This window comes from Schistosoma haematobium, chromosome 1 (genome assembly GCF_000699445.3).
Source record: "Schistosoma haematobium chromosome 1, whole genome shotgun sequence".
Classification (NCBI taxonomy): Eukaryota; Metazoa; Platyhelminthes; class Trematoda; order Strigeidida; family Schistosomatidae; genus Schistosoma; species Schistosoma haematobium.
In genome coordinates this window covers 16204475-16217496 of record NC_067196.1, presented here as the reverse complement: position 1 = coordinate 16217496, position 13022 = coordinate 16204475, and the positions used below count along the sequence as shown (strand labels likewise).

General features: G+C 35.7%; 1 protein-coding gene across 1 annotated transcript; it reads left to right on the top strand.

Annotated features, from left to right (window-relative positions):
* Positions 1-12350: 12350 nt before the first annotated feature.
* MS3_00003603 (uncharacterized protein) lies at positions 12351-12662 on the top strand (the record flags this gene model as incomplete). Its single annotated transcript, XM_012943576.1, has 1 exon — positions 12351-12662. One exon carries the CDS (start codon positions 12351-12353, stop codon positions 12660-12662), a length of 312 nt encoding a protein of 103 aa, XP_012799030.1.
* Between the last annotated feature and the right edge of the window lie 360 nt (positions 12663-13022).

Sequence of the window (13022 nt, the reverse complement as noted above, 5' to 3'; positions counted from 1 at the left end):
TCTCGCATGCGAAGCGAGCGCTCTACCACTGAGCCACACCCCCGACCGTCGGCTTCACTAGTAAACGCTCAACAAACCCCAATAAACTACCGCACAACAACACATGAGATTAACATCCTAACAAACTATATCTACTTCTACTATCGTTTGTTAGTATTATTATTATTATTGCTGTTATTATCATTATTATTACCATTAATATTATTATTATTATTATTATTAATATTGTTATTGTTATTACCATCCGACTCTTGTTAGGTCACAATCAACGTGTAGCAACGATCGTAAAGTGAATCATCATTGTCAAGTAACTGGATATAGAGTTGCAACAGAAGCAAAGATCGTTCAGTGAATAGACCTTATTGCACTTCCACTCTTTCAACGACGTTTCTTCTCAAACTGACACGTGATCGCAGTCAGACGAGCACATTCCTAGCACAGTACACTATGACCGGTGTGTTTTTCTCATGATTATTCAGTCTCATTTGTCCAAACAGTGTTATTTGTACGAACAACTTGTGAAATCGAGCATTCATTCAACTGTGCAATATTTATTCACTGTTTTATACTAATCTGTTTATGTTGTCTTTTTCTTACTCGTCTTAATTCAAAAATGAACTTCGACGAATTGACATTAGTGATTAGTGGTGAATACTGTGACGAGTGTTTTCAGCATTATCGTGCCAACTACAATCTACCCTATCCCAACATATTCTCACTATAATAGTTAATGTTTCAAATTGTTAATAGATTTTACTGTGAGACACGACAACTTACTACACCAATCTGTTCATCAATTCAATCACACTGAAGTTCCATCTGCACATGATCATTTAATTACTTATTTACTTATTTATTCATTTATTTACTTTTAACAGACAAATTTTACTATGATAATCATGGAAACATTGGGTTGTTTGATTAGACCATTTGCTGATAAAATGTTCAATAGTATTATTGAGGTGACGGTGTTCAACTTTGGTTAGAGCAAATTCGATTACATTTGCATTACGCAGCTAATATGTCTGATATACAAAGTGGACATTCACAAATTTATGAGGTATTTCGCTTAGTTAGATAGTGTCAACAAAACACCACTGTTACTAAATAGAACTTGAATACCAATATTCTAACTATATATATTGTTGTATCAAACCCGATTGAGCATTATGCTTGAATGTGAAGTCGTTGACACTACTAGAGGGGAAGGTAAACTGTGAATGCTCGTTTAGAAAGGACAAGAATGTATTACTACAGCAAGTTACTTACTATTTTTGCAAGCATTTACTATGGTATTTTATTTGTCGTGAAATTGCAATTAATTAGAAACACGTTGAAGTTGAATAATGATATTTTTTGATTTATTTTCCCATGTATTTTATCAAAATATATAGATAGTATGGTATGTTGAAAACACGTTGGGTGGAGGAGGGAAGAAAGAAAAACACACTATTATTCACTGTTAATATGAGCATTGTAAATGACGGGAGTTGGCTTGTGTAAGAGAGTATCATCTGCCTATGAGTATGCATATTTTAAGAGTGTTCAATTGATTTTAAACTTACTAGCTCCCGTTCGATCGTACTCCACTCCTGCTAACAATCGAAAAATGTTGTTCCAGACGCCTAATTAATTAATTGCCTAACAATGGATAAATAAGAATCGTGATTCTTCCCTTTCTAGCACCACATTGCTACTCTCGTAATCACAGTCATCTGACTCACTTCGAACAGTAAGGCTGATTTACTATCCATATTTGAATACACATTCCGAGCATTTGTTGCAGCCATCAATCATTGACTTGATGTGACTTTCGTAAATCACATATGTACTTTACAATGGACTAAAACACATTGAGTGACGAGACCATAGTTGATGGACGAACCAATCAGATTTTGGATAACAGATGTTGGGTTTCAGCGCGAAATTCATAATCTTAATTCCTCACACTGGTTTGTTACCCTCCCTCATTTAGTCCTAGTAAGTAGATGGGCATTCTCAGGGTCACTTTAGCGTTGCTCAAAGGTCGTGCATAAATTGTAGTCTCACGGGAAGAACGAGCAACTTGTTATTCGATATCAGTGAGGATGATGGAGTGAGGTGAATTGAATAGTACGAAAATGTTGCACACCATCACTCGTCACGCCATCGACTGACCCGATCGGCGGACTGGTCATGAGCAGAGAGCGTTGGAGGTGCCGGGGATCGAACCCGGGACATCTCGCATGCGAAGCGAGCGCTCTACCACTGAGCCACACCCCCGACCGTCGGCTTCACTAGTAAACGCTCAACAAACCCCAATAAACTACCGCACAACAACACATGAGATTAACATCCTAACAAACTATATCTACTTCTACTATCGTTTGTTAGTATTATTATTATTATTGCTGTTATTATCATTATTATTACCATTAATATTATTATTATTATTATTATTAATATTGTTATTGTTATTACCATCCGACTCTTGTTAGGTCACAATCAACGTGTAGCAACGATCGTAAAGTGAATCATCATTGTCAAGTAACTGGATATAGAGTTGCAACAGAAGCAAAGATCGTTCAGTGAATAGACCTTATTGCACTTCCACTCTTTCAACGACGTTTCTTCTCAAACTGACACGTGATCGCAGTCAGACGAGCACATTCCTAGCACAGTACACTATGACCGGTGTGTTTTTCTCATGATTATTCAGTCTCATTTGTCCAAACAGTGTTATTTGTACGAACAACTTGTGAAATCGAGCATTCATTCAACTGTGCAATATTTATTCACTGTTTTATACTAATCTGTTTATGTTGTCTTTTTCTTACTCGTCTTAATTCAAAAATGAACTTCGACGAATTGACATTAGTGATTAGTGGTGAATACTGTGACGAGTGTTTTCAGCATTATCGTGCCAACTACAATCTACCCTATCCCAACATATTCTCACTATAATAGTTAATGTTTCAAATTGTTAATAGATTTTACTGTGAGACACGACAACTTACTACACCAATCTGTTCATCAATTCAATCACACTGAAGTTCCATCTGCACATGATCATTTAATTACTTATTTACTTATTTATTCATTTATTTACTTTTAACAGACAAATTTTACTATGATAATCATGGAAACATTGGGTTGTTTGATTAGACCATTTGCTGATAAAATGTTCAATAGTATTATTGAGGTGACGGTGTTCAACTTTGGTTAGAGCAAATTCGATTACATTTGCATTACGCAGCTAATATGTCTGATATACAAAGTGGACATTCACAAATTTATGAGGTATTTCGCTTAGTTAGATAGTGTCAACAAAACACCACTGTTACTAAATAGAACTTGAATACCAATATTCTAACTATATATATTGTTGTATCAAACCCGATTGAGCATTATGCTTGAATGTGAAGTCGTTGACACTACTAGAGGGGAAGGTAAACTGTGAATGCTCGTTTAGAAAGGACAAGAATGTATTACTACAGCAAGTTACTTACTATTTTTGCAAGCATTTACTATGGTATTTTATTTGTCGTGAAATTGCAATTAATTAGAAACACGTTGAAGTTGAATAATGATATTTTTTGATTTATTTTCCCATGTATTTTATCAAAATATATAGATAGTATGGTATGTTGAAAACACGTTGGGTGGAGGAGGGAAGAAAGAAAAACACACTATTATTCACTGTTAATATGAGCATTGTAAATGACGGGAGTTGGCTTGTGTAAGAGAGTATCATCTGCCTATGAGTATGCATATTTTAAGAGTGTTCAATTGATTTTAAACTTACTAGCTCCCGTTCGATCGTACTCCACTCCTGCTAACAATCGAAAAAATGTTGTTCCAGACGCCTAATTAATTAATTGCCTAACAATGGATAAATAAGAATCGTGATTCTTCCCTTTCTAGCACCACATTGCTACTCTCGTAATCACAGTCATCTGACTCACTTCGAACAGTAAGGCTGATTTACTATCCATATTTGAATACACATTCCGAGCATTTGTTGCAGCCATCAATCATTGACTTGATGTGACTTTCGTAAACCACATATATATTTTTCTTTGCTGGAACAATGATGTGTAATTCATTTTGAAGGAATTGATGGACGTTTTTGAATTAATGCAGTTACTTTATGATTATGTAAATTTATTAATGTGTCGTATAGTTTTTTGTTAAATTCATTCGATTGTGCGCACTTGTATTCTTGTTCAGTACATTGCATGTATACATGAGAATGTTGTATTCCAGTATATATAAGAAGATAGAAATGGAATACATTTGCGCCACTGTGAAATATTTTTAATCCAAGACTCCAAACACTAATAGCTGTCTTGACTTGGACACCAACTAGTTAGTCTATATCACGTATAATAGCTTACACTCACTGTCAATGGCTTCATAGTCTGATGTAATGTCTAATTCTGGTGAAGAAATGGTTTTCCATCGCAACTATAAACTAATATATACAATTACGACTGGGGATAAAATTGATATGATAGTAAATTAGTCAACGTTTAATAATCGAGGTAATCAGGATTAAACCCAGGACTAAGGTTTCGTGCTCGTCATTAACTCATATCTACAATCCTCAGAGAATAGACATCTCATGTATGATTAAAACCAGTGTCTCAGTCAAAGATATTACCACTAACGTATTTAGACCACTACTAAAGGCCTATAAACTTGAGATTGTTATGTTTTAGGGAAGTTGCTGGTTTTTTGTGCCTTGAGATTTCTGTTCGATATCATGTACTATGTTGGTAGTCAGACCGGTGACCTGTTTCACGAATTTACACACTGACCAATGAACAACAATCAAGGTCTTAACACTTATTGGTCCTCAGGCCCCATCTGATCCAGTAGCCAATCAGAGGGCATAATCAGAAGGTAGATTATCTCCCTATTGTATCCAGTTCCATTATGACTCAAAACTCACAATAATTTCATTGGAATTATAAACTGATCTAAGTTAGACCACAACTAAAAGCTTGGAAGCACTGAACAGCCGTTTCGTCTTAATTACACAGTAATATTCTGAAAATACGTGGCCATACAGCATATGAAATAAAAAATAATACTTTCAGCACAACCATACCATAAGTAGTAGAGGTCAGAGCAAACAGTAGATAATTAATTAGCAAAAATTAAGGAATAATATGACGCATAACAACAGTCAATAGGTCTACTGAAAGCTAAAAATGAGGGAAACGTAGAACTGCAACAATAATGTTATCTACTAATTATAGAATACAAATATTAATAATAATAATAATAACAATCCGAAAAACTGGGTTAAGAGTTTTAACTTTCCAAATAGTCGTTATGATATAACAGAGATGTTCAAATTAGGTTTTCTCTGAGTGATAACCAATATCATATTATCAAATCAAAAAGTGGATAACTTATCTGAATTAGATCAGCATTTGATAATCAAAATAATGCTCATAAGTGATCGATGTCTTTCACCTATAGTATGTAATGCGACTACTTTGCCAGTCTATTTACATCTTTATCGATGGCACCTATTTCTTTTGATTTAACTAAGCCACCTAAACTGTGATTGGGTGGTAAGAGGTCATTTTGTGATGTCAGCCCATTTTCTTCCAATGGATCATTAGAAAGCGGACATATGAACAGCATCAAAATTGACTAGTCTATTCTCTACATGGCAGTTCTTTCCCTTCTGCCTTCCCTGTAAATTAGTGATTGAGCTAAATAAATTCTGGGTTATCTAAACAATGTGTTCCTCTCATTCGTTAATTCAATTCATGCCTAAACGATAACATATTATAACTAGCTTTATATCACACTTTAACGTTGATCACTGATTATTAACGTACGTTGTGGTAGAGCTGCATATGTACATTTGATCTAAATTACGCTAAATCAGTTCATCATTTCAGCTAAACAAATATTTTGAATATTAATCTTGAAAGGAAATTACTCCTCTGGGTTCATGAATTTTCATGTTCATTTAAATTAGATCTGTTCAATAAAAAATATCTGTATAAGATCTGAAATAAATCATGTATTTCTTTTCAGTGTTAAGCATCAAAAGGGAGAAAAATAGATCTACAGAATTCTACAAACAGTACTTAACTCAAATTTCCATATAATTTAATGAGTAAAAGTTAAGTTTGTTTTACTTTGTTCTTATTCACTCCCCTTCCACTCTTTTATGTATTGTTTTATACTACTTATTTATATTCAGTAAATAGTTGTATTCGCGGAAATTTTTAAACTTGTGTTGTAACGCAAATACTTCAAATAGACCTAACAGTAAACATTTACTGTAATTTGCTTCCTTCCTTACGCCTGTCATCTCTCGTCGAGAGGCATAGGTCACTCACCAGTACTCACCATTCAACCCTACCCTGGGCAGTACTTCCCACTTCTTTCCAGTTGTTATTCGTACTTTACATATCTGCTTCTATTTCCCAACGTAATGTGTTCTTCGGCCTTCCATTTTTCTGATTCCCTTCAGAATTCCAGGTTAGCGTTTGTCCCGTCATGTGGTTTGATGATTTGCGTAATGTATGTCCTATCCATTTTCATTGTCTTTTCTTAATTTCCTCGTTATTCTGATTCAACAGTAGGTCCTGGGTCCGGATCCCGCGGGGTGCGGAATCGTGGGTGCGCACTGCTGAGGAGTCCCATACTAGGACGAAACGGCCATCCAGTGCTTACAGGTTTTCCATGGTGGCCTGGCTTCAATTGAGTCATGATTTCAGCCTGTAAAATTAAGACTACTGAATAATAGTGTAGCTTCTTATGTAGATAAACGGTGAACGATGTAGACAGTAGGAAAAAAAATCCAAAAACAATGTTAGATCGAGAGTCTATTGAACATTGCTGGGTTACATGAAATGGTTGCATATGAATTTAGGTGGCTCTTTCTGTTACTTCCTTCTATTTTATTTACTAAAACAAATGAATTTAAATGATACTAGAGAAAGACTACTACGAAGTCATTTAACACATTTATATATTTTACTACATGTTTTGAAATCATGTATAAAAGCAGTATGTCACCAGTGAATATTAAAGTAATACTTTATATGACTAATACACAATCAGCTGTATTATTTTCCACTACAATTCCCAGCTGATATGCTCAGTGATATAATAATCCAGAGATCACGTCAAACAATCAGAAAAGCATCTGACACCGGAAAATTAAAACTAGTCTACTTCATATGACCAATGACTACGTCGAGGTTAAAAGTCCAATCGTCTAGAATAGTCATCTCATTTTGTATTGATCAATTCGACTACTGCTGTGAAACCAGTCATCTTAATCGAAGTTCTGAGAATTTACATTTCCGTGCTAGTGAACATATTTCAGTGTGACTAAACAAACATGTAGTCAAGACAACAAATGATTTTATAATTCCAATAGTTGAGATCATGAGTCAATTGAAGTTAGACCACCATGGAAAACCTGGAAGCACTGGATGGTCGTTTCATCTTATTGTGGGACTCCTCACCACTACTCATCCACGATCCGGCCTCGCGGGATATCGAACCAAGGATCTGTCGATCACTCGCACGAACAATTATCCTCCAGACCACTGAGCCGACATCCAATGGTGTTAATGTATAATTTCAACTAATCCATGAAATTGAGCGACACATCCACAATTGTCTTCAGTGAGTTATTATCTCACCACTGACATAGTTGAACTCCACTGGTCACTGCTTCTCATCAGGACTCCACAAAATACTTATTGAAGCCAGTCACTAGTCATTTTGTTAGAATTACAACATATAAATTAAGATTTCTTAATAAGAAAATAAAGAGTTCATATCAAAATTGCTAGTGCATCATGTTAACTTGAATAATTTTATACTTACACTGATCAGAAAAGATAAATATAGTATAAGAGATATAATAACAGATCGAATCACATATTTATCAAAGATCACATCATATTGAAAATGATATGAATTAAGTAAAGAACAAAAAAAACTAGTGGGTAAGTACCAGTTAAATCCTTTATGTGTTTACAAGATGTAAAAATACGTAATTGAAGTAATTTCATCGATTGAAAGTTAAATAATGCCGACATTTCATCTATTGCTTATAAACAAACACTAATATATGAAATACAGTAGTTATGTCATGGTAATTATGGATTAGAATAAAATAAAAAATAAAAACAGGATCTTTAACATGTACTACCTGGAGATTGATACCGATAGCAATTGATGCGTATTTAGTCTTCTATGTTCTTGATTCATTTATGATTCATATTAATCTAATTTAATTCTACCATTACAATTTAATATGTTAATCATTTGAAACTATGCATACTTGGAATGGTTGATGTTAGTTATATGTGCTTTCACATTTATCATAAACAGAAACAATCAATTGGCCTTGAACATAGACAAAGACATCACTTACTCAGTGTTTTCTAGTAACAATAACATACAGATACATGAACACACACACACACACACATTCTTTAAATGGTGGACAATGTTCCACATCAAATCGTCCCTTGACCTCACTGTAAACAAGACGAACGTGATTGGACAATGTTTTCGTATGATTTTTTCTTTTGAACCACATATTTTCTTTGATAATGTTGATTTAGATCGTATTCCTCAATGGAACATTTCGGATTGGTATGACGGACAAATCGATAGGATTATTTTAATTTGAATCCCTGAGATTATTCAAACACAATTTTTACAATTAACATAAATCGAAGTTATCGAAACACTAAGGGGAAGGTTACATATGCATTAATAAACCTAGGTCATTTTATAATTAATGGCTCTGAAATTGTCCAAATTTAAGAAAGAGGTTGAACCCATTTCTATATTACATATAGATCCGAATAGCTATTGCTTTCACTATTCTAAGGACTCTGAGACTGCGAGATTTCAGTAGAAATTCATTAACCCAATAAACTCCTGAATATGATTGATTGATTGATTGATTGATATTGGCTGTTTGAACCAAACAGCAAAGCTGTTGGCCGATTCGTTTAACTGCACCTTTGAAAAATCACACTAAAAGTTGTACACGAACAGGGAAAAAATTATACAACATTTACCAATGTTAGTTGCTCAACAGGACGACCTTGATAAAAAGATGAGAAAAGTGATGACAAATCTAGGTAATTCATCTCTCCATCTCAGTATAACTATGGGAACTGTAAACAGTATACGTTATGGTCTTCCTGCATTTAAGATTCTTTGAATTCACTAGCGTAACCTCACTCACTATTAACATTTCTTTAGGTATGGAACTTCTAAATGTGAGTTGCATACAATACGATTTATGATTACAGATTGGAATTCGTGGTATGCTTTATAACTGATCATTATTTATTTAAACCCATGAAAATCAGCACAAACGGGCAACAAAATATATATGTACCACACAAATAATCGAACTTGCTTATGAGATGGGATACTTCCAGGGTGCCCAAACCGAAGCAGTTGTATTCTTAAGGTGATCATCCTCCAAGCATTTGACCCAGGTGTATAATCCACAAGGCAGTAGAGCAACGTTAGTAGATGCCATTCCATGGTAGCCAGTGACCAAGAATACGTTCCTACACCATTTATTCCCACAGAATCATGGAGCCCATATGCACCATTGATCTGGAATCAGGATGGATGCTGCATACTCACCGACCAGATTTGAGCGCCGAACACTTGCTTCTCATTCTCTCGATCTCGTAAACAACACTCCGGCCACGAGCAGTCCGTGAGTAGGACTCCCCTGGTAGTGGTTATATGTGCGTGGCCACATGAGAGCATTTCGAAGGGCAGAGTGGATGCCCTCAACCCTCGGTCATACCAAGACATTTGGACGCTGACCATTCTTTAAAGATATTCGTGAGTAAAAGCTTCTGCCCAGAGGATAATCAATAAAATTTGTTGTTTTTGTAAACGAACCATAAGAGAACGTGACCACTACTCTACGATAAAAAGCACATAACTCACTTTTAAAAACATGCGGGAATCATCGATGATTGACTTGGTGCGACTTTCGTAAATAACGTATGTAATATACAATGAATTAAAACACGTCGAATTATTGGGTGTTAATAATAGTTCCTGCCCAAACTGTCCGGATTGTATAATTCAGGAAGATAAGGAAGGAAGAACAGACGACTTGTTATTGGAGACCAGTGAATAGGGTTGGGTGGAGTGGATGGTGCGAAAATCCTACATCACCACCTACCAAACCATTGACTGGCCGGCTGGTAGTGTTCAGAGTGACGTAAGTGTAGGTGATTGAAGCAAGCACTAACTAAACCCCACTAAACTACCACACAACAACACAACACAACACACTCATATTTCATTTCATCAACAAACTATTCCTTACTAACACACATATTATATCTGAGAAGTGTCAATCCACTCACATCCAACACCTCACCTACACCTACATTCCTACATCCACACACTCTATACACACACGCACTCACAAAACAAATATCACCACCTCCCGGTCATGTCTCCTCATCCTCATGTCTACAGTTGACGCCATATCACATAATAAAATATCAACGTCATCGTTTCACCTACAATCCACAGTGTAACAAACCATCCACTTCACACATTACGTCAAGAACCATGTCAAATATTATGTTACTTTACGTTACGTTTCGTTACGCACAACACTACACAACACTCATTGCATTGATGCTGCACCATATTTCATTGTGATCGATGAAATGTGGAAGTAGTGATTTTCTTTGTGGAATATACCACTAGTGTAAATGAGATCAGCCGATTAACATCCTAACAAACCATATCTACTTCTACTATCGTTTGTTAGTATTATTACTACTATCATAATTGTTATTACCATCCGATTCTTGTTAGGTCACAATCAACGTGTAGCAGCAACGATCGTAAAGTGAATCATCATTGTCAAGTAACTGGATAGAATTGCAACAGAAGCAAAGATCGTTCAGTGAATAGACCTTATTGCACTTCCACACTTTCAACAACGTTTCTTCTTAAATTGACACATCATCATCATAATTCTGTCTTATTATAAATTTCTCTTACCATTCATTGCATTGTTTCTCATATTCCATTTCGTGTTGTTTGTTGTATATTATTGTTACTGATGCTTAGTTTTCTAAATTCCTCAAAATTATATCTGCTTTATTCAATGAAAGTTTTCTTGTTATATCTGCCCAAAAGAATAGATGGTCATTAAGATAATTTGACATAAGATGACATTACTAACCGACTAAATGTATAAAATTATTCGCTCCTCGTTGATCATTCCATTGTAAATATCTCATATCTACAGGTTATCAGCTACCGACCAAATTACGCATCTCATGATACTGGGCAACTCAGACACGAATACAGTACGAAGCATCAATTCACACATTATTACGAGTACATTATACTGGCGATTGCCAACAACGTATATTCGTATTTCCATAAACGATTAGTCCAACCAGATAGTCAATACTAATCCAACCTGTCCATTGTTCAATTTTTTAGAAAAGCAACTTATAGATTCACACTTACGATTCAGTCATTATTTCACCAACAGTAATCGCTACTATCAAGAATTTTATCAGATTTTTCAATTACAAAATCACTCATCAGTAATAAGCTTACCACTCATAAACTTGTTCAGAATGGTTCTATCACACACTTGAACCTTTGCGTGAGGTCTAAATTGAATAATGTTGTGTAAGGCCTTATTCTCCACAGTGTACGTGTTCCGGGGAGGAATAGAGGAGTGGATATCATTTACACTCCATAGCACACACAAGCAATGATAACAACATTGTGTAAGAAATTTATATGAATTAAGTTAATACGATTTGTATTTATAATATATCCATTTATATCTTAATTCATTTGTTCAGTTCCCTAATTTTTCCATAAATATTCAACATTCAAACAAAGATATAGTGAGTTTTGACCAATTTATTCCATTTAGCAAATCGTCCTCCTTGTGAATTGTTCAGAATTACGGAGGGAGTAAGTGAAAAAAACAATTGAATAGTGTCGGGTTAGGAAATGTGTTTTAATTTATTGTTGGTGGACCAGAAAGCGAATTGCAATGAATAGTTGACCTTCTTTCTCAGTCTAGGACTAACCAATTCAGTCGTTTCTCACAAACAGCTGATAAATGACCTCGGTTGTGTCTGTTTATATCATAGGCGTGTGTATGCTTGTATATGTATGAAATCAACCACTGATTGCTGACCTAACTAATCAGCGCGAGAAATGTGATTGGTTAAATAATGGCTTATTTTTCTAAGGATTCAAGTGGACTAGGCAGAGTTATGTGGCTAGGACAGGGTCGTCTCGTGTCGGTCTGCAAGTCAGTGTATCTATCCTTGTGAATCATGTCTGGTCGTGGTAAAGGTGGTAAGGGTTTGGGCAAAGGAGGAGCCAAGAGACATCGCAAGGTGTTGCGTGACAACATCCAGGGTATCACAAAGCCTGCAATCCGTCGTCTGGCTCGTCGAGGTGGTGTGAAACGCATTTCAGGATTGATCTACGAGGAGACTCGTGGTGTTCTGAAAGTGTTTCTGGAGAACGTGATCCGTGATGCAGTCACCTACACAGAGCACGCTAAGAGGAAGACAGTGACAGCTATGGACGTGGTGTACGCTTTGAAACGCCAAGGTCGTACTTTGTACGGTTTCGGTGGTTAATTCACTAGCATGTGAACAATTGGCGACCTGCAACTGGTCCACACGAGAACGTATCACGGTCCTATTTAGGACCACCACATTGTGATTTGTCTTTGTGTTTTAACTGTATGGTTAGCCTATTTGTTTTGAACTTTCAACAATGAGTGTTGTGTTACCATATGTAGTGTTTGGTATTCATATTAGCGAATGGACACTTGTACGGTGCTCATTTTTGTATCCATATCTTCTTGAGTTTATAATTTTGGGAGTGTAATATAATGTATTACTTCCACGACTACATTGTCAGTACTGAGATTGGGAGTGAGCATTCAATTAGTCTTCGAATACCCCGGTACGGCCAAGGGTGTAGAGAGTCTGCTG